Below are 23,658 nucleotides of genomic sequence, written 5' to 3' on the forward strand. Positions count from 1 at the left end.
AAAGTAAAAAAGAAGAATAAAAACAAATGAACAAAGCCTTTCAGATGTCAAGGACTACCGAAAATGATCAAACTTATGAATTATCGATATTCTGAGGGAGAAGAGACATACAAAAGCTCAGACAACCTACCATATTTTTTGTCGTGTATATGTACACTTTTTTGCCCAAATTTTTAAGGGTAAAATAATTATGTGCATTATACATGGGCAGTACCAATTCCATAACTATACAAATGTTTTTAATTCTTTTATTTATGCTTATGCATTAAAAATCTAACTCTACCCATGATCGCATTAATGTACACAGCTATGATTTAATTTTTAAAAAAAGTCTCACTCTAGAAAGCAGTGACAATATCTATATGCAAAATAATACCCTGGTATGTGGCAATCGGTTTTGCTGAACTTATGATGAACAAAAGCATTTTTGGCCAAGAAGAACAATGTGTTTCCCTTCGTACACTTTAGGTGGGAGCTAGCAATCTAGCTGACATTTCTATAAGATTCCTTACAATACAAAAAACAAGTACCTAAATGTAAACAAATAAAATTTTGAATTAAAAAATTAAAATAAAAAGTATTTTCCTTGAAAGTTAGGACCCAGGCTGGGTGCGGTGGCTCACGCCTGTAATCCTAGCACTCTGGGAGGCCAAGGCAGGTGGATTGCTTGAGCTTACGGAGTTCAAGACCAGCCTGAGCAAAAGCAGATCCTGTCTCTACTAAAAAAAAAAAAAAAAGAAAAAAGAAAAACTGAGGAAAGAGGATCCCTTGAGCCCAAGCTGGAGGTTACTGTGAACCATGATGCTATGGCATACTACCTAGGATGACAGCTTGAGATTCTGTTTCAATTAAAAAAAAAAAGAAAGAAAGATTGGGTCAAGATGTGGGTGCACATTATACAACGGAGTGCATTGTACATGGCAAAACATTGTATTTAAGGAAATAATTGCTAAAAACTTCCCAGGACTAGCCAGGGAGTCAGCCTTTCAGAAGAGGCCCAACAATCCTCAGGCAAAATATAATGCAAAAAGGACTTTACCATGGCACATTACAATCACAATGATTAAAGCTGAAGTAAAAGACAGAATTTTAAAATTAGCAAGATAAAAGCACCTAGTCACCTATATTGGAAACCTCAACAGACTTCTCAGCAGAAACCTTACAGGTGAGAAAAGAATAGGATGGCATTTTCAAAGTGCTGAAATTTAAAAACAAAAACAAAAAACAACTGTCAGCCATAAATTTTATGTCCTGCCAGAATAAGCTTAACAAATGAAGACAAACTAAAGTCTTTCCCAGGGAAGCAAATACTTGTATTTGTTAAGATTAGACCAGCGGTATAGGAAATTCTCAAAGCTGTCTTAAACATGGAAACAAAAGGTCAATGTTCACCTTCATGAAAACATAAAACCCAAAGGTCTAATAAAACAATAACATAAAGGAGTTAAATGGCAACACAACAGAAATTCAGCAAACTATAAAGACAAAAAGAAAAAGAAACAATTTAGGAAATAACTAAAAAAAAGCTTCACATAACAACAGTAACCTTGACCATAAATAAACAGTCACATACAAATTGGTGTGCTGGGAGTCTAGGATTAACCCCACTGACTGTTTTTGCACGTTCAGTTGTACACCTGTACACCTTAACCTGGTGTGCAAAACTGTTTCCTTGGGGTCAGTTCCTGACGCTACCCTTTGCAATTGTTAAATGCTCCATTTAAAAGATACAAACTGGAAGAATAAATTAAAAAACATAACCCAGGCTGGGCCGATGGCTCATGCTTATACACCAAGCGTTCTGGATGGCTGAGGCAGTAGGATCCCTTGAGGTCAGGAGTTTGAAACCAACTTGAGTAAGAGTGAGATCCCATTTCTGTTAAAAATAGAAAAAAAAGCTGGGTATTGTGATAGGTGGCTGTAGTCCCAGCTACTCAGAAAGTTGAGACAGGAGGGTCACTTGAACCCAGGAGTTTGAGGTTGTGAGCTAGGCTGAAGCATGGTACTCTAGACTAGGCAACAAAGTGAGACTGTCTCTAAAAAAACAAATAAAAAAAGAAAGAAAGAAAGAAAAAAGAAAAATCCAAATATATACTGCTTAGAAGCAAATCATCTTGCCTATAAAGACATAGATGAATAAAAGTAAAGGAGTAAAAAAAGACATTCATGGATTAGCAAACAGTGGTATGTGTATAGCCTGGAATACCATTCAGCCATAAAAAGATGGTAACTTTACATCTTTTTTTTTTTTTTTTTTTGAGACAGAGTCTCAAGCTGTTGGGTAGTGTTGGGGTATCACAACTCACAGCAACCTCCAACTCTTCCGCTTAAGCGATTCTCTTGCCTCAGCCTCCCAAGTAGGCGCCCACCACAATGCCCAGCTATTTTTTTTTTTTGGTTGCAGTTGTCATTGTAGTTTAGCAGGCCCGGCCCGGGCTCCAACCTGCCACCTTCTGTATATGTGGCTGGCACCCTACTCACTCAGCTACAGGCACCAAGCCTAGACAATCTAATTCATACCTACATAGAAGAAAAACTCATTTCAATTCAAGTTGGGGGGAGGGGCAATGGGGGAAGGGAGGAGGGAGGATTTGGGGTGCTCCCACTTAATGAGCACCATGTAGGGGTATATGGCACACCTTAGGGGTGTGGGACACAACTACAAGTGGGACTCTACCTAAAAAATTCAAATATCGTGACCTGGTTGTTTGTACCCTCACATTAATCTGAAATTTATTTAAAAAAAAAAAAAAAAAGACAGTTCATGCAAATAGAAACCAAAAGTGAGGAGGAGGAGTAGCTATCAGATAAAACAGATTTTAAATAACCAAAAACAGTAACAAAAAAAGTTCATTATACAGTGTCCATAAAGTTTGTGCGCAATTTAAAATAGTAAAGTATAATGAAAAAGAGATCAGTTCAGCAAGAGGACGTATCATATTAAATATGTACCCCAAAATCAGAGCACCCAGATTCACAAAACAAATATTACTAGACCTAAAGACAGAGGCAGCAACACAATAATAGTGGGGGTCTTCAACACCCCACTCACAGCACTAGACAGACCACTGAGTCCAAAAATCAAGAAAGAAACATTAGACTTAAATTGGACTCAGACATTTACAGATCATTCTACCCAACAACTACAGAATACTCATTTTTTTCATGAGCATATAGAACATTCTCCAAGACAGACCATATATGTTAGGCCAAAAATAAGTCTGAACAAATTTTTAAAAATTGAAATCACATCAAGTATCACCTCAGGTCACAGTGGAATAAAGCTACAAGTTAATATAAAATGACTTCAGTAAATATATAAATACATGGAAATTAAACAACATGCTCCTGAATCATCACTGGGTCAATGAAGAAGTAAAATCAGAAATTGAAAAAGTTCTCAAAAATGAAAATAAAACATACCCAAACCTATGGGACACAGTAATAGCAGTGCTAAAAGTAATGTTTATAGTATTAAATGCCTACATCAAAAAAATAGATGCTTGAGCCCAGGAATTAGAGGTTGCAGTGAGCTATGATGACACTACTGCATTATGCCCAGGGTAACTGAGTGAGACGCTGTCTTCAAAAAAAAATAAAGTAGAAGAACTACAAATTAACAACCTAAGGTCAGACCTCAAAGAATCAGAAAAACAAGAAAAACAAAACCCCAAATTAGCAGAAAAAAAGAAATAACAAAGATGAGATCAGAGAACTAAATGAAATAGAGACTGGATTATTACTCTATCCTGTACACATTAATAAAATTCATATGCTTTTTTTTCCTATTAAAAAAAAATAGCAATGGGCGGCGCCTGTGGCTCAAAGGAGTAGGGTGTCCGGCCCCATATACCGGAGGTGGCCCCATATACCAGAGGTGGCGGGTACAAACCAGGCCCCAGCCAAAAACTGCAAAAAAAAAAAAAAAAACGGGGAGAGGGGAATCAACAAAACAAAAAGTTGGTTCTTTGAAAAGATAAACAAAATTGATAAACTACTACTTAGACTAACAAAGAAAAGATCCAAATAAACATATGCACACATATCAGAAATGAAAAAGGAGACCTTACAACTAATACCACAGAAATACAAAAGATCACCAGAGGCTATTATGAACTATACGTCTACAAACTAGAAAATCTAGAGGAAATCAGTGAATTCCTAAAAAGATACAACCTCCTGAGATTGAACCAGGAAGAAACAGAATTCTTGAATAGACCAATATCAATAGCAAGATTGAATCAGTAATTAAAAAGCTCCCAACAATAAAAAGCCCAGGACCAAAGAAATTCACAGCAGAATTCTACCCAGACATACAAAGAACTGGTGCCAGTCCTACTGAAAACTATTGTAACGTTGAGAGGAATAAATCCTCTCTAACATTCTACAAAGCCAGTCTTACCCTGATACCAAAACCAGGAAAGGATCCAACATAAAAATAAAATTACACATCAATATCACCCATGAACACAGAGAAAAAAATTTTCAACAAAATACTAGCAAACTGAATCAAACAGAGCATAGCAAAAGGGTAATTCACTATAATTAAATGTGTTTCTTTCCAGGGATAAAAGGATGATTAAATACACAAAATCAATAACTATAATTCACTAGATGAACAGAATTAAAAACAAAAGCCATACCATATTATCATCTCAATAGACCTGAAAAAAGCAATTAATAAAATACAGCATCCTGCATGATAAAACCCCACCCCGAACTCAGCATAGAATGAACATACCTCAAAATAATGAAAGGCATCTATGACAAACCCATAGCCTACAGCATACACTCTTAAGATTTGGAACAAAACAGAGATGTCCACTTTCATCACTTCTATTCAACATAGTATTGCAAGTCCTAGCCAGAGCAATAAGGCCAGAGAAAGAAATAAAGGGCATCTAAATTTGAAGAAAGGAAGTCAAATTATCTGTTTGCTGACGATATGATCTTTTAACTTAGAAAACCCTAAGGACTCTTCCAAAAATCTCCAACAATTGATAAATGAATTCAGCAAAGTCTCAGTTATAAAATTAACACACAAAAGTCAATAGCATTTCTATATACCAGTAATGACCAAGCTGAGAACCAAATCAAGAAGTCAATCCTATTTACAATTGCTTAAGCTTAAGAGTTTGAGGTTGCTGCGAGCTGTGACACCATGGCAATCTACTGAGGGTGACATAATGAGAATCTGTCTCAAAAAAAAAAAAATTATGACCAAGACCCCAAAAGCAAATGCAACCAAAACAAAAATAGACAAACGGGATTTAATAAAATTAAAAATCTTCAATGCCAAGGAGTATACAGACAACCTATAGAATAGGAGAAAATATTCATAAACTAGGTACTTGATAAAGGAATAATATCTAGAACAGTGGTTCTCAACCTTCCTAATGTCGTGACCCTTTAATACAGTTCCTCATGTTGTGGTGACCCCCAACCATACAATTATTTTCGTTGCTACTTCATAATTGCAATTTTGCTACTGTTGTGAATCATAATGTAAATATCTGATATTAGGCGACCCCTGTGAAAGGTCATTCGACCCCCAAAGGGGTTGCAACCCACAGGTTGAGAACCGCTGATCTAGAATTTGCAAAGAATTCAAACAATTCGGCAAGAAAAAAACAATCCCAATAAAAAATGGAGAAATGGCCAGGTGTTATGGTTCACACTTGTAATTATAGCACTCTGAGAGACCCAAGCTGAAAGATTCCTTAAACTCAGGAGTTTGAGACCAGTCTGAGCAAGAGTGAGACCACTCTTAAAACACTGTCTCCACTTAAAACTGAAAAATTAACTGGGCATTGTGGTGGATGCCTATAGTCCCAACTACTGGGGAGGCTGAAACAGGTGATCACTTGAACCCAGGAGTTTGAGGTTGCTTTGAGGTAGGCTGACACGATGGCACTCAACCCTGGGCAACAGACTGAGATACTTTCTTTTCTTAAAAGAAAAAAAAAAAAAAGAAAGAAAGAAAGAAAGAAAAAAGTGAAGAAATGACATGACCAGGCGTTTTTTCAAAAGATGGTATGCAAACAGCCAACAAATACATGAAAAGGGTTTTAATGATTACAGAAATCCAAATTAAAACAACAATAAGATGCCATCTTACTACAAGAAGATAGCCATTATTAAAAAGTCAAAAAACAGGCTGGGTACAGTGGCTCATGCCTAAAATCCTAGCATTTTGGGAGTCCAAGGCAGGAAGACTGTTTGATGCCAGGAGTTTGAGACCAGCCTAAACAACATAGCAAGACCTGGTTTCCAAAAAAAAAAAAAAAAAAAAAAAAGAAAAATTAACTGTGTAGTTCCAGCTACATAGAAGACTGAGTTGGAAGGACTGCTTGAGTCCAGAATTTGAGTGAAGTATGATGATGCCACTGTGCTCTAGACTAAGCAAGAAGACCCTGTCATTCATAAATAAACAAATAAATACATTTTAAAAATAAATAAAAGTAAGTTGAAAACCAATAGGTATTGGTATGGATGTGGTAAAAAGGGAACACATAACACTGCTGGTGGAATATAAATTAGTACAACCTCTATGGAGATCATTACGGATATTTCTCAAAGAACTAAAGATCTAGCATGTTCTTTTGCAATCTCACTACTAGGGATCTACTCAAAGGAAATCATTACATCAAAAAGATACCTGCACTTATTTTTATCACAGCACAATTCACAACTGCAAAGTGTCCATCAACTGGTGACAGGGAAGGGAAGGGAAAGGAAGGGAAGAAAAGGGATGAGGTGAGAAGAGAAGGGAGGGGAGGGGAGCTGTCTAGAATGTATTCAGTCATTGCTAATACTATTTTTCATATTGATGGCTGGATACCTTCTTTTTTTTTTTTAGAAAAAAAATGTGATTTTATTTACTTTTAACCCAGTTGCTTGAATCCAAGCCACTGTAGGTCGCTGTGGGTGAGGGGAGAGAGACCTTTGTGGAGACTGGTATTTCTTGGGGCTGGGCAGGGGTCAGAATTGGTAGCATTAATTGTTTTCTGTCTTCACTTTATAGCATGGCTTTTCTTCATACAAGTGTGTTATTAACATTTATCTTATGTGTGTTTATCAGTGATGTATAGCATCTACTCTTAAGCCAAGTGAAGCCTAGACATCTTTTTTTCTTTTTAAGGTTAATATATCCAGATTTAGAAAAGATGGAGGTCTTCATAATGGCTGGATACCTTCTTAACAGCCCGGTATTTATCATGGAGTACTACTCTGCCACAAGAAAGACACAAATGCTATCTTTTACAGCAACGTGGATAGAATTAGAAGACATTATACCAAGTGAAGTAACTTAGGACCAGAAAAATAAATGCCACTTGTTCTCAGTTATAAGTGGGAATTAAACAAATCAATGCAAAGACACACAGAGTAGAATAATAGATACTGTATACTCCAAAGGGTGGAGAGTGGATAGGGGTAATGGATGAAAATTAACCTATGGGGTATAATGTACACTACTCAAGTGATGGGAATAACATCCCAGTCTTCACCATTATACCATATATACACCTACTTGAATTCAACTTATACCCCCTAATCCTATGGGAAAAAAAAAAAAAATTTTTTTTTTTTTTTTTTGAGACAGAGTCTTGCTTTGTTGCCCTCAGTTCAGTGCTGTAGTATCACAGCTCACAGTAACCTCAAACTTTCGGGCTCAAGTGATCCTCTTGCCTTAGCTTCCTGAGTGGCTGGGACTACAGATGCCTGCCACAACGCCCGGTGAATTTTTTTTAGAGATGTGGACTTGTTCTTGCTCAGGCTGGTCTCGAACTCATCAGCTCAAGTAATCCACCTGCCTCGGCCTCCTGCAGTGCTAGGATTACTTTTCAGACTATGCATGAGCCACTGTGCCCAACCCCATATAAAATTTTTTTTTTTAAATTGGTCTATACTCTGGGAGACTGAGGCAGTTGGATTGCCTGAGCTCAGGAGTTCGAGACCAGCCTGAGCTAGAGCGAGACCCTGTCTCTAAAAAATACCTGGGTGTTGCAGCAGGCACCTACAGTCTCAGCTACTTGGGAGGCTGAGGCAAGAGAATCACTGTGTCCAACAGTTTGTGGTTACTGTGAGCTATGACACTACACCACTCTATGAGGGTAACAAAGTAAGACTCTTGTCTCAAAAAAAATAATAATAATAATTGGTCTAGAAATCCTATAAACCTGGGATCACTTTTTTATATGATATGTAACCCTGAAGAATTAAGCAGGTTAATTTTCGATCAACCCATCTTATAGATAAATAGCTTGATAATGTTAGGTCTCACTATGTTTTCCTGCTCTCTTCCCCCAAAACATTTACTGTAAACACTGTTCAAACACCAGTTTATTTAAGAATAAAACTACAGGGCGGTGCCTGTGGCTCAAGGACTAGGGCGCCGGTCTTATATGCCGGAGGTGGCGGGTTCAAACCCAGCCCCAGCCAAAAAACCACAAAAAAAAAAAAAAAAAGAATAAAACTGCAGAATTTATTTTCAGAATACAAACAAAACACCATTACTAACAACAAATACTTGGTTTCATTTCTCACAGTCTTCTCATCAAACTCTGAAATAAGGAAAATGTACCTTTGCAACGATCCAATGGAAATGTAATGAGAGTATGATAAATTTACAACTTTGTATTCATAATAAAATAGTTGTCCTGTGCATAGTCTGAAAAGTATGACAAGTCTTTTCTCTTTCCAAAGCCTATGCCTCCTTTATATTTTCTCATTGTATGAAAACATGTTGCTAGTTTCTGTTGTTGCTAACTGGGAGAAAACCTTACACCAGAAAATAGAATACTCATATAATTATTTCATGCTTTTTCAATTTGGTAACCTCAACACACACTCAAAGAACACTTACCTGCTTTACATTATATCCTGCTTTTGCACTAGTTTCAATGAACATAACATTCAGCTCTTTGGCTTTCCTTTCCCCCTCTTCAATTGACACTTGCCTGGAGAAAATAAGAAAAAGGAATTCTTACTTTTGAAAGATACAGTATTATAAAGATTAAAAAAAAGTTCTGAAAAGAACTTTCCTTGATATAAGTGCTAGTTACACAGTTGAGATTAGTTTGAAAATTCATCCATCTGCAGTACACTTGATATTTGAGCACTTCATGTATGTATAATTAACTGAGCTTATTTTATTTTATCGAAGACAGGGTCTTGCTCTGTTGTCCAGGATAGAGGGCAGCGATGTCATTATAGCTCACTGTAACCTCACATTCCTTGACTCAAGTGATCATTCTACCTCAGCCTCTTGAGTAGCTGGAACTACAGTGTGCCACGGTACCCAGCTAGTTTTTTCTATTTCTTATAAAGACAAGGTCTCACTCTCACTTGGGTCGTCTTGAACTCCTGGCCCCAAGCAATCCTCTCACCTTGGCATCTCAAAGTGCTAGGATTACAGGTGTAAGCCACTGTGTCCAGCCCCTAAACAATTTTTCAAAAGACATTCTTTACTGATTTATCTTTACTTGATTTAGCTCATCCTTTTTTTTTTTTTACTTTTAAAAACTTACTAGCATGCTTCTTGGTAAAGTCTCTTAACATAAAATACTAGTACTTTAACATTTCTTTTACAAGGTATTTTGTGATGCTTTGTAATTAACAGTGTGTCTCATATTGAGAGCTCTTCAAATGCAAGATTATCTCATTTATCTTGGTATTCTCAATCCCTAGGTGGCACACAGGTAGTCAGTAAATATGCAAATGTTTTACTTAAATAGCTCTAAACTATCAGCTGACAAACCCTGCTTTTCTACAACACAGAAAACTGAGCAATGGAATAGAATTTCCGCAAGATCATTTTTTACCTGTATATATATATCCTTACAACCATCTCTAGTCCTATTACTATGGAGTAACAGTTTTATGCCCAAAATTTGTAAAGTCAAATCTTCAAAACAAGTTATTTTCTTTTCTTTCTTTTTTTTGAGACAGACCCTCAAGCTATCACCCTGGGTAGTGTCATGGCGTCGCAGCTCACAGAAAACTCATACTCTTCGGCTTAAACGATTCTCTTGCTTCAGTCTCCCAAGTAGCTAAGACCACAAGAGCCCACCACAACGCCCACCCATTTTTTTGGTTGTAGTTGTCATTGTTGTTTGATGGACCCGGGCTGGATTAGAACCCACCAGCTCCGGTGTATGTGGCTGGCGCCCTAGCTGCTTGAGCTGCAGGTGCAGAGCCAAACAAGTTATCTTCAAAGATGCCCAGCTTCTGTTTCTGTCATTGTACCTTAACTCCTTCCTCTCCCCACTTTCCTCATGGGCAAACATTTTCTTTAAACCTGGATTTCCTTCCTTTTTCTTTCCCCCTAATAATTTAATGGCTGTGCAGTTCCCAGTCTCTTATTTCCGGTGCTCACAGGCCCACTGCTCTGGAGGTATTTATTCAGTGCTGAATTCCACAGCAGCAGTCCAGCTGTGGTGGCATCTAAGAGGGGACCTTATTTTTAGTAGTATGTATACAAATCTGTATTTCCTTCTTTCTTCAGTAAACTACAGCATACGTTACATACAATTTCACCTCATTTTTAACTTGGTCATATACCCTGAAGATTCACTCTATAGTAATATACGTATTCCTTATTCCTTTTTTATATCTCCCTAGCAATCCTTTATGAGGATGTACCTAAATTTATCTCATCACTTCTCTTTTGTGGGTATTTGGGCTATTTATTTTACAGTCTTTAGATACTATAAAAAGTACTACAGCAAAACGTCCTATATAACGTCTTTTTGTATTCATACCAATATGAATACAAACGTCTTTTTGTATTCATACCAATATGAATACAAAAGTATGAATTTAGGAGAGACTCCTAAAAGTGGAATTTTCAGGTTAAGAGCTAGAAGAACATAGTACCTGTTTCCCCTGTAGATGTGCTCAGTAGATTTTTAACTTGAAATTCTGGCAATCTGAATTATGAGGCAAAAACATTTAACAGTGTAGTTTTTAATTTGTATTTCAGTAAGAGCAAAACTAAGCTTCTTTTCAGAGAGTTAAGAGCAATATCACTTTCTCCATGAATTGTCCATGTTTCTAGCAGATTTTTCTATACTGCTATGTCTTCCCCACCCCCGTCCCTTTTCTTGAGACCGTCTCACTATGTCGCCCTTGGTAGAGTGTTGTGGCATCACAGCTCACACAACCTCAAACTCTTGGGCTTAGGCGATTCTCTTGCCTCAGCCTCCCAAGTAGCTAGAACTACAGGCACCTGCCACAACGCACGGCTATTTTTTGTTGCAGTTGTCATTACTGTTTAGCTGGCCCAGGCTGGGTCTGAACCCGCCAGGCTCAGTGCATATAGCTGGTGCCTTAACCACTATGCTACAGGCACAGAGCCTCTTCCCTATTTTTAGAAGCTCTTTATATAGCACCGATATTAGCCATTTCTGAAATTACTTACAAATACTTTTTCCTAGTTTTCCACTTACATTATTTATGATATATATATTTTTTTATTTATGATATTTTATGTAATTAAATTTACTGGCATTTTCCCTTATTCTGTTATCATAGCACTAGCACTATTAAGTACCAGTATTCAGTTAGTCCTTATTTTGTTTTTAGAAATCTCTGATCCTTTTTGAATTTGTCTTGGTGGAATGCAAGAACTTTAATCAATTTCATCTTTTTCCATAGTTAATCATTTATCCCAATCAATTTATTACACAGCTCATTTTTCTCCACTGATTTGAGGTACTACCTTTATACTTATTTTCTACATAAAATTGTGTCTGTGTCTAGATTTTATATTGTTTCATTTTTCTATATTCTCTTCATGCAGTAATACTACACAAATATATATATACATACATATATATATATATTTTTTTTTTTTTAAGAGATAGGGTCTTGTTTAGTCATCCAGGTTGCAGTGTTAATGGTTTCACTGCAGCCTCAAACTATCAGGTTCAAGTGACATCATTCTCCTACCTCAGTCTCCCAAGTAGTTAGGACTATAGATGTACTTTTCTTCTTATTTAGAGATGAGGGAGGCAGTCTCACTATATTCCCCAGGCTGGTCTGCAACTCCCGGCTTCAAGTGATCATCTTGCTTCAGCCTCCCAACATGGTGGGATTATAGTCACGAAACACTGTGCCCATGTGTTTTAATTATAGAGGCTTTATGTTTTAATATCTAAAAGGACCAGGTATTCAACAGGGCTCTTTTTTTCAAGCTTTTTGTGGCTATTCTTGATTCATATAAACAAAATATTTAGTCCAGGTCTAGGGAAAAAAACAACTGATAGCATTTGGTTATTGGGATTTGTTAAATTAGGAAAATTCAGGGGAAACTAACATTTTTATATGAAGTTTTTCTACCCAAGAACACAGTATGTTTTTTCTGTATGTTCAAATCTACACTGAGTCCTTGCTTAGTGATTTATAATTATTTCTAAGTTTTTAATAGTATGCTACATGTATGCCTCAAATTTTTTTCCTATTACAAATAGGGTCATCTTGTTCATTTTGCTTCATAACTTCAGATGGGCATTCTATTTTGTAATCAGATTTTCAACCCCACAACTCCAATGTTACTAATAACCTCCATTTCTAAATACAATAGTTTATTCTCAGATTTAACTTTAAAGGACATTTAGCATTCTGCTCCTTAAAACATTTATTTTCATTTGGCTCCAAAAGTACTGTATCTGCCTAGTTTTCTTCCTACCTTTGTTGCCAATTTCTCCTTTCTGTTTTGCTGGTTCTTCCTTATTTCCTCAACTTCCAAATCAGTGGTTCTTATCAAAGGGCAAACTGAGGTGAAAGTTTGGTTGTCACAACCTGGTAGGTGTGTGCTACTGGTATCTACTGAGTAGAAGCCAAGAATGTTGCTAAATATCCTACAGGCACAGGACAATCCACTACAAGAAAGAAAAAAATTATCTGGGCGGCGCCTGTGGCTCAGCCGGTAGGGCGCTGGCCCCATATGCCGAGGGTGGCGGGTTCAAGCCCAGCCCCGGCCAAACTGCAACAAAAAATGGCCGGGTGTTGTGGCGGGCACCTGTAGTCCCAGCTACTTGGGAAGCTGAGTCAAGAGAATCGCCTAAGCCCAAGGATTTGGAGGTTGCTGTGAGCTGTGTGACGCCACGGCACTCTACCGAGGGCGATAAGGTGAGACTCTGTCTCTACAAAAAAAAAAAAAAAGAAAAAAATTATCTTGCCAAAATGTCAATCGTGTTAAGATTGAGAAATCCCATTTTAAATAATGGAAGCATCCCTTAGTCTTCTTTTCCATTTGCAATCATTTCCTTAGTTTTTAATACTATTTATGTGCTGATAATTCCCAACTTTATTTATCTAGCTTAGACTGTTCCTCTGAACCCCACTTATATATCCAACTGGCCACCTGACGTCTTCACTTAGATATCTCATGGCCACACTAAATTTAACATGACCAAACTGAAAAAAGTTCCTTAAACATTTGTCATTTTTTATCTCTATGCTAGCAGTCACAGCCTTTGGAACATAAGTGACACCCAATAAATATTTCTTGAATAAACGATTGCTAGTCTGTAAACCCTACATATGAAAGATTTCAGACAGAAATCCTTCCTGGTTTTAGAAGCCTGAGTATATTCACTAGATTATAAGTCATCTTAATAAAATGGTTAAATATTAGCTATAGCAATGGTCCCAGTCATGGTTTGATTATATTATACTCACTTACAAAGATTCTTTAAAATACAGATTTAAGAGTCTAACTCCAGACTCACTGAATCACAGTATGTAGAGGAAGGATCAAAATCCTCCCAAACGTAAAAAGTGAACCATGATCCTTTAGAGTCAGAGTCTTAGAAGAGTCTAATAAGCCATATTTACAAAGCGATTCTCAGGGCTCAGCGACCGTAGCTCAGTGGCTAAGGCACCGGCCACATACACCAGGCCTGGCAGGTTCGAACCTGGCCTGGGGCCTGCCAAACAACAACTGCAACAACAAAAGAAAATAGCTGGACATTGTGGCAGGCGCCTATAGTCTTAGCTACTTGGGAGGTAGAGGCAAGAGAATAGCTATTCTGACTACTTTTTTTGTTGTAGTTGTCATTGTTTAGCAGGCCTGGGCAGATTTTGAACCCGCCAGCATCGATGTATGTGGCTGGTGCTGTAACCACTGTACTACAAGCGCCAAGCCCTGGCTATTTTTTTGTTACAGTTCTCATTGTTCTTTAGAAGGCGGGCCAGGTTGGAGCCCACCCGCCTCAGTGTACGTGGCCAGTGCCCTAACCACTGAGCAAACAGATGTTGAGCCATATTATTCAAATTCTTAATAATACTATGTATTATCAATCTTTTGAATCATGGTCAATTTAATAAGTGAACATGACTTTTACATTCATATACAAACTTATCTTTCCCTTTATGGATTCAGGAATTCACATTACACTTATAAAAGGCCTCTCACTACCAAAATATTTTCTTTTAGTATTTTTTAAAAACACATTTAAATCTTTTACTCCTTTGAAAATCATTTTAATGGAATGAACAAGCTCTAATTCTTTTAAGTGTGAATAGTTAACAGTCTGCCAAAAATTACTGAGAAAGATGGTGATTCCATCAACTAACAAATATGACTATAACAAAAAATCATTATAAATGTAATTTAGTGTCTAGCATTTGTGCATTCAACTGAAATATTAAGTAATAAAAGAAAAGATAGTTATAAACATCCTCCTCAGGCCAGGTGTGGTGGCTCATGCCTATAATCCTAGCATTTTTGGAGGCCAAGGTGGGTGGATTACTTGAGCTCTATGAGTTTGACACCAACCTGAGCTACAGCGAGACCCCTGTCTCTAAAAATAGCCAGGAGTTGTGGCAGGCCTGTAATACTAGTTACTATAAGAGGCTAATGCAAGAGGATCACTGAGCCCAGGAGTTCAAGGTTGCTATGATCTATGACACCATGGCACTCTACAGAGGGTGACAAAGTGAGATTCTGTCTCAGGAATAAAAAAGAAAACCTCCTCATATGATTCTGGCTGTAAAGAGAAATAATTCAGATATAGAACTTTTCTGTTTAAAAATGAAGGTACCTATGAACTCTACTAGAATGAATAACCAACATGATCTTCAAATTCTCATACTGAAAATAAATAGCAATTCATGCCCAAATAATATTTTCAGAGAGAAAAGATAAAATTATACGCTGAATTTACTTTTAAATTAAGAAAGGGATTTTGGGGAGGGGGGGGGAGGCAAGTATTCTACTTGAGGTGCCATGGGTAGATATGGGTTTTAAATCTCCAAAAGCTAGGCAGCGCCTGTGGCTCAGTGAGTAGGGCGCCGGCCCCATAGACTGAGGGTGGCAGGTTCAAACCCAGCCCTGGCCAAACTGCAACAAAATAATAGCCAGGTGTTCTGGTGGGGGCCTGTAGTCCCAGCTACTCAGGAGACTGAGGCACGAGAATCGCCTAAGCCCAGGAGTTGGAGGTTGCTGTGAGCTGTTGACACCACAGCACTCTACCGAGGGCGAAAAAGTGAGACTCTGTCTCAAAAAAAAAATAAATAAAAAATAAAAAAAATCTCCACGGGCGCCTGTAGTCTCAGCTTCTCGGGAGCCTGAGGTAAGAGAATCGCCTAAGCCCAGGAGATGGAGGTTGCTGTGAGCTGTGATGCCACAGCACTCTACCAAAAGCAACAAAGTAAGACTCTGTCTCTAAAAAAAATAAATAAAATCTCCAAAAGCCTTTGAACACTGGATTTATCTGTAACATTTTAATTAATATTACAAGTTCATTACCTGAATTTTAATAGCCAACTCATGAATAAACAAATAATAAACAGTAAAAGCTCCTATTATTAAGTAGCACTATCAAGACTATTTAAAGTAGAAAGAATATGCAAAAGATTGCTTAAGAATGCTGAAAGCAGATATTCAAGCAATGGGCTCTACAGTGAATGTTAATACATTTTGCATCCTGTGACTTGAATATGGCTCTGCTCATTTGACTGAGGTATTACAATCACGCTATTCAGTTCAACTACACAGTCTGGCTCAACCATACAATTAAAACAAAAAAGCCACACTACTGAATTGTAATGAATGTTTGTAAGACTACTAAGGAGTGAGCATTTAATCATTAAGAATAATTTTTAAAAATAAGATTTGTTTTCTAAAACAGTTTACTCTTTACCTGAATACTATACATTCTTATGGGACCAAAGAAATGCAAAATATTTACCAGCTTCATGTGTAAACAATTTTGTACAAGTTATTTACACAGGTTTATAAAAATAAGTCATTTTTCCCGAAAAACTGGGTTTAATGTTTGCATTTCTTTTTAAAGTTTCCCACATGAAAGAAAGGGGAGTATAAACTTAAGGTTTTAGTATGTCTCCCTTCAAAGTAATTTTTCAGTGAACAAAAATTACAGGCTGCTTAATAGAAACCAAATACACACATAAAATCTCTCCATACCTCTTGTCAGCAAGATCTGTTTTATTTCCTACTAGCATGATGATAACATCACTTCCTCTTTCTGTTCTGACATCATCAATCCATTTTGTAGTCTGCTGGAATGAGTTAACATCTGGGATAGGAGGATGGACAAAGATTAGTGTTACTGAAAAATGCCTCCCCTGGTGATGAACATTCCCCTCCGAAAAAGCCCTGGAAGTTGGAAGGATATTGGCACATTAGTACCCCACTTTTAATGTGCCTGCAACATAACTCCATTTTATCTGATTACAACTGTCAGCAATCTAAACAAATCATAAGAATAAAATCGTCAAGATTCCTTTTAGAGTAGTTAAAAAAAAATTTGGACATAACCAAATGAGTGTGATGTACCATTAAATTAAAAAACAACTTTTTGAAATAGAAGGACAGCTATGACAGATAATATGGTGTCACATTACCATAATGCTTTTTGGATCACTTATACATACCAAACATGACAAAGAAAGCATTTCCAAGAGTATGTCAGCCAATGAGTCCCAGCACATTCAGAACATTTGTAAAGCCTTTCAAAAGCTTTCAACATAACTCTGTTTGCATTGCTTATTCTGTTTGTGATCACTTTAACCTAAAGTTTACTAATTTAATGCTTCAGAATCACTTATAACAAAATTCACTTCTTCTATTGTTAGAATCTAAGTAAAGTACTTTACCACTTTTTACAACAGTGAAAGAAAACAATATACAATATTTTAACCAGACTTGTGGAATTTTAAAGAAAAATACACCAACTTTCACTTGCTTTGGTTAAAGTTAACACAAACATTTTAAAGCTACAAAACCTGTCAACACATGATAATGAACATACATTTTTTTAAACAAGTAGCAACCCAAAGTAAAGCTGCAAAGGAAGAAAGACTGCATATAGCACCTATCAAAAAAATAAAAAAATAAAGTCCCTTAATGCAATCTTCTAACTTCTAATTTTGCCAGAGCAATTACTGTTTATTAGATTGTTTATCAGATATGACCTCTGATTGAAAAGATATGCAAAATGTATAATAATATTACTAACTCAAATCAAGTTTGTCTATCTATGCAAGATGTTTTTTAAAAGTCCAAAATGCTATATAAACCTGGTTTCCCTATAAGTTATAACCACTATATGGAATAAGGTCTAATATTGCTTAATGTATGCCATAAACCAATTTATAAAGACAATTTCAATCAGAGAGCATTTTCTTGTCAGTCACTGCTCCACGGAAAAGTTACAGTCATTTTAAAGGCCAAAGTCTTTGGGGGAAAGCGAAAGACTACTACTTGTTTCATTTCCCATTTAAAATTTTTTCTCAGAGAGAAATGAAAATATAATTTGTTAGCAACAACGTAAATAAGTTACTCGCAGAATGCAGATATGAGTCAAATAAAAATGATAAACAGAAAATTACACATTATGTTTTCTCTGTCTTCCTCTATATAGAGAGAATGGCTGGAAGGGGAAAGCAGAGAAAAGCTGGCTAGCAGAAGCTTTTAAATAGCCTCAACAGAAGCCTTGGAGGAACTGGAAAACTTGGCAAGAGGCTTTAAATGCAGATTATTTTATTTTAGAGAAACATGAGAACAAATTAAATGAAATTAGACATTCCTCCAACTATAATTATGGTATGGCTTAGGGAAAACAGGATACTAAGAAAGCCTTGAAGAGGATTCATGATTGAAATCTAAAGAAAATTTCTTGGGTGAAAAATCTGGCACAGTAGAAATAAAGCACATTGGTACTGATATCAAAGCAAGTATTTCTGACCTGGCTGGTATGTGATAAAGTTTGCTATGCTAAGACTTATTTTTACATGCAATAAGGAAAACAAGCACAAGACAAGAACATGCATGCAGCTAAGCTAAAGGATGAAAGAAGATTAGAAATGCATAATTCCTCCCACTCACTTGTGATATCATAAACAACAACTGCCACAGTGGAGTCACGAATGTAGCTAGGAATCAAGCTCCTGAACCGCTCTTGACCTGCTGTGTCCCATAATTGCAATCGTACCTAACAACAAAATCAGTCAAACAAGCAAGAAAAATAAGAAAGGTCAACCCATTGCAATATACCTACTTGTGATATCGTAAACTACTACGGCTGCAGCAGAATCACGGATGTAACTGGGAATGAGGCTACGGAAACGTTCCTGACCCGCAGTATCCCACAGCTGCAGCCTGATCTGTGGGATGGGAAAAAATAAATAAAAAAAAAAAAAACAAAAAACCAAACTAATAATAAAAAGAAAAAAGAAATAATGTTTTTTAAACGGGGAGAGTGGGAAGGAAGTAGAAAGGAGACTCATGCAAGAGGTCGCAGGGAAGTGAAGGATGAAAATAACACAAAACTCCTTTTTCAAAAGGGACAAATATTAAAAGTTTGCTTCCTCTGAAAGTATAACTGAAAAATACCACTAGGAAAGATTCCAGAGAATCAGAAATATGGGTTCCTTTTTCCCTCCCTAACACCTTTTTATGCCTTTTAGGCAAAAGGTAGATGATGTTCAATTATTGAGCACAAAAGATAAAAACAAAGGTAAATGTCAATGATGAGCCTAGGCTATCAGAGTAAAGGAGTTAATGATTATTTAAAAAGCCTCATGTCACTTTCCAATTGGGTAGAACACTTGGATATTAGGTCTTTACTGTATTTATCCACCCCCCCAGAACATTGTATATTGTATAATATAACAAAAAGAAGCAATTTTTTTGCAACAATTTCCTTATTTACTTTCTCACATCTACATTACAAGAAAAAACCCCTGAAAACCAGCATCAAATTCCCCTACAACTTTAAAACAGTTTCCAAGCTTTAAAATGTTAAGAAATGGCTGTATATTAAAACAAAGAGAACATCCACAAGAAGAAACTTACATACTTATATGAAAGCACTGGAGATAAGATAACATTTATTGAGTATAGATTCCAAAATATTGCATTTAAGATATTCACTGTTTAGGTGACAAATGTCTTCAAGGGGTAGTAGGCTAGAACATGGAATTTACATTGTATTTAAAGGGACTATTCCAAGTATAGAAGAACCCCCAAATGAACATTACATCTGCCTCAAGAGTGGCATTCAAAAGGTCTTTAGCAGCTCTGATTTTTTCACAAAAATTATCTTTTAATTCTCCATGAAAGCTATTTCTTCTTATTTTTCCAAATCAAGTGCTAAATACTACTCACTTATAGTGAGTTTTTCTCCAGGTCTGTAAACTAACTTTGGTAACTCTGCTTTGCCTAATGGTGACAATCATTGATTATAACTTTGATCACAGTTTTCTAGCCTGGAGCATTGTGGAAAAATTGCACACTGAAAACATTACTCACTGTTCGATCCTCCAAGTACATTGTTTTTGATAAAAAGTCAATGCCAATTGTTGCCTGTAAAATAAAACAAAACAGTTAACAAGTAATAACATAAAAATAGTTTTAATGTTGGCCAGCAGTTCAGGATTCAACTTGGATTTATATTTGTGGAAGAAATAATGAATAAATACATCAATACAACACAACAAATTAATAATAAAATTTTCAGGGATAATGACTTAATGTATTGAGCAGCTGCTTTGTGTTTGAGACTATTTTTAAACCTTTTACATAATTGCCTTTAAAAAAAAAAAAGTAGGTGCTACTAAATATACGATCATCTTTCTTTTGAGACAGAGTCTCACTTTACTGCCCTGGCATCATAGGTCACAGCAACCTCCAATCATCTTTAATCCTTATACATTCTGGCAAGGTATTCTTATTCCTATTTTATATATAACAAGTTTATATATAACAAGACAATGAGAATTTAATTTGAATATCTGCATTTGAATATTCAAAAATGTGTATGTGAACTTCAGTTTCAATACCTGAATGCTCCTCACTGAGAACGATACTTATTTGTCCCAACAGCACTTTTAACAAAATATTGCTAATGTAAACTGCTATTCTGCCTGACTTCCTACACTGTGATTGTTAATTGTCCTGATACCAGAGACAGCTCCTACGCCACAAACATGATTTTCCATAAGGACCTGATTTTTTCAACATAAAAGAAAACTAATTATGTGAGGAAAACAAGTTTGCTCTGTACCAAGCCACTGCAATCAACTTCCTTATGTGATTCAAACATGTAAAGTTCTGTTGCCTAGTTGCTGCTTTTCCTAACAAGAGAAAATGATGAAATAGTAAGAGAGCTGAAAAAATCAATAATTAGAAAAAAGGAAAAGTAGACATGTTAAAGAAGTGTGCAAAATTAAACATGAGAGATAGGCTCAGCGTCTGTAGCTCAAGTGGCTAAGGCGCCAGCCACATACACCAGAGCTGGCGGGTTCGAATCCAGCCCAGGTCCGTCAAACAACAATGACAACTACAACCAAAAAAAATGGTTGGGCAGGGCGGCGCCTGTGGCTCAGTGAATAGAGTGGCGGCCCCATATACCAAGGGTGGTGGGTTCAAACCCAGCCCCGGCCAAACTGCAACAACAACAACAACAAAAATAGCTGGGCATTGTGGCTGGCGCCTATAGTCCCAGCTACTCAGGAGGCTGAAGCAAGAGAATCGCCTAAACCCAGGAGTTGGAGGTTGCTGTGAGCTGTAATGTCATACATAGCACTCTACCAAGGGTGACAAAGTGAGACTGTCTCTAAAAAAAAAATAAATGAATAAAAAAAAAATGGCTGGGCATTGTGGCTGGCGCCTGTAGTCCCAGCTGCTTGGGAGGCTGAGGCAAGAGAAACTCTTAAGCCCAGAAGTTGGAGGTTGCTGTGAGCTGTGACGCCACGGCACTCTACCCAGGGCAGCAACACTTTGAGGCTCTATCTCAAAATAAAAAGAGAGAGAAAGATAAATAGAAGACAAAGGACACCAAGAAGAAACTGATGCAGAATCTATTTTAAAAAGTTAATCATTCCATTAATAAATGTTTATGTATATGTAAACACATATACACATTCCACCCCCAAATATCTTTGTGCCATGCTCCTTAACACAGGAACTAGGTATAGTCTATGTATTTAAAAAATGAGTCATTAAAAATTTTTAAATATTAAAAAAATATTAAAGATTGGATCAGAAAAGTGGTCTATCCAGTGGGAGATTTTATGTCTATTGGTAGAAAACTAAAATTTTGTGTAAAACAATTATCACCATCTTTCTCAACAAGTTTATTATGTGCCTAAAACTCACAGTTTTATCTATGCCATCCTGTACCTTACATTTATTGTTGATTTGCAAAAATAACAAATAAAATAGTAAGAAATCCTTGAAATTCAAAGTATTCACAAAAGTTACTCAGTACAACATTATCTTTCTCAAATAAAATGATGAGTTTACTCAAACGATAGAGTTCTTAAGATTTCTTTTAAAAACTCAACCATAGGGTGGCGCCTGTGGCTCAGTGAGCAGGGCGCCGGCCCCATATACTGAGGGTGGAGGGTTCAAACCCAGCCCCGGCCAAACTGCAACAAAAAAATAGCCGGGTGTTGTGGCTGGCGCCTGTAGTCCCAGCTACTCGGGAGGCTGAGGCAAGGTGAATCGCCTAAGCCCAGGAGTTGGAGGTTGCTGTGAGCTGTGTGACCCCACGGCACTCTACCGAGGGCAATAAAGTGAAACTCTCTCTCTACAAAAAAAAACAAACAAGAACAAAAAAAAAAAACAAAACTGTAGACTAGGCCACAGAGCAAGACACAGTCAAAAAAAAAAAAAAATCAACCATATAAAGTTGGCAATATTCTATCATTTTTGAACTACAAAAAATGGCAACAATATAGTTCAAACTGATACTCTTCAAACTATCCGAAAATTTGTAGTTTTATAATAGGAAAAAGAAAAAGAACTAAAGAACAAGATCAACCTAAGGGAATCACTTCCAGACTCTAGCTAAAAAGAACAGTTTCCCAGGTAACAGTGAAATAATGCCTACAATGTAACCAATTAAGTCCAACTAGTTTGCTATATTTCAAATGCAATTAATTCAGTACAAATGAATCATTACAGAATATGAATTATGAAGCACACAAAATTTATTTTTATGAAATAAAACTTGATAAGTTTCAGTGACACATGATTCACCTAAATTCAATGATAAATTTCTAGCAATAAGACTAGCATTCTTTAAAGTCTTTCTGTTGTGTGTGTGGTGTGTGTGGTGGTAGGGAACGTTAAAATGATTAATTGAAGAACTCCTTACCTGAAAACTAAATTGGCAGCTTACCACACAGGGTCAATTCTTCGTATTCAAAAATAATACATGATGTTCTACACTTTCAAAAGAGTCTTCTCAAGGAAGGATGAAGGATATTTTTGATAGACAAGTATCTTTTGATCTAGGACTGAATCTAATTCTTATAAACAGCTGTAACTCCTTCTAATAGTGATAGTTTGACTTCATTAGCAACTTTACTACAAAGAATCAAAATCGTTCCTTCTCTATCAAATTTCACATAACTGTATATCCCATCAACATCAGCACAGAAGCAATAGTCTCAGTGTACAAAAATAGTGGCAATTTCAGGTTTGCCTGAAAAGTATCCTTAATTCCACAGAGAATTGCATATACCCAAAACAACAAATGATGGCATGGATGCGGAGATAAAGGAACACATAAATTAAACATTGCTGGTGGGATTGCAAACTAGTACAATTTATGTGGAAAAACCACGTAGTATGGAGATACCTCAAAGAACTAAAAGTAGGCGTATCATTTGACTCAACAATCCCTCTACTGGGTATTTACCCAAAGGTGAAAGAGCCTTTTTTATTAAAAAGACACATGCAGGGTGGCGCCTGTGGCTCAAGGAGTAGGGCGCCGGTCCCATAGGCCAGAGGTGGCGGGTTCAAACCCAGCCCTGGCCAAAAACCACAAAAAAAAAAAAAAAAAAAAAGACACATGCAATAGAATGTTTCGTGCAGAAACAATTCACAAAGATGTAGAATCAATCCAGTGTCCATCAATACATGAGTAGATTTTTTTTTGAGAGAGAGTTGCAAGCTTTAGCCCTGGGTAGAGTACCGTAGCGTCACAGATGACAGCAACCCCAAAGTCTTTGCCTTAAGCGATTCTCTTGCCCCAGCCTCCCAAGTAGCTGAGACTATAGGCGCCCGCCACAACACCCAGCTATTTTTTTTTTTTTTTTTGGTTGCAGTTGCCATTGTTGCTTAGCAGGCCCAGGCCGGATTCAAACCCGCCACCCTAGATAAATGTGGCCAGCACC

General features: G+C 36.8%; 1 protein-coding gene across 5 annotated transcripts in view; it reads right to left on the minus strand.

Moving 5' to 3' along the window:
* Positions 1-23,658, minus strand: part of RAB6A (RAB6A, member RAS oncogene family) — a 97,732-nt gene that overhangs the window by 17,222 nt on the left and 56,852 nt on the right. For 3 of the 5 annotated variants that reach the window (XM_053560637.1, XM_053560635.1, XM_053560638.1), the window contains 4 exons: positions 19,784-19,837; positions 18,531-18,636; positions 16,436-16,547; positions 8,867-8,960 (listed from right to left, as the gene is read on the minus strand). In XM_053560637.1, coding sequence (XP_053416612.1) covers positions 8,867-8,960; positions 16,436-16,547; positions 18,531-18,636; positions 19,784-19,837 — 366 coding nt within the window. Of the gene's footprint in view, positions 1-8,866; positions 8,961-16,435; positions 16,548-18,358; positions 18,465-18,530; positions 18,637-19,783; positions 19,838-23,658 lie in introns of all 5 variants that reach the window. The other 2 variants (XM_053560636.1, XM_053560639.1) reach the window with 1 other exon arrangement.

The sequence above is a fragment of the Nycticebus coucang genome, chromosome 14, assembly GCF_027406575.1.
Source record: "Nycticebus coucang isolate mNycCou1 chromosome 14, mNycCou1.pri, whole genome shotgun sequence".
In the NCBI taxonomy this organism is placed as follows: Eukaryota; Metazoa; Chordata; class Mammalia; order Primates; family Lorisidae; genus Nycticebus; species Nycticebus coucang.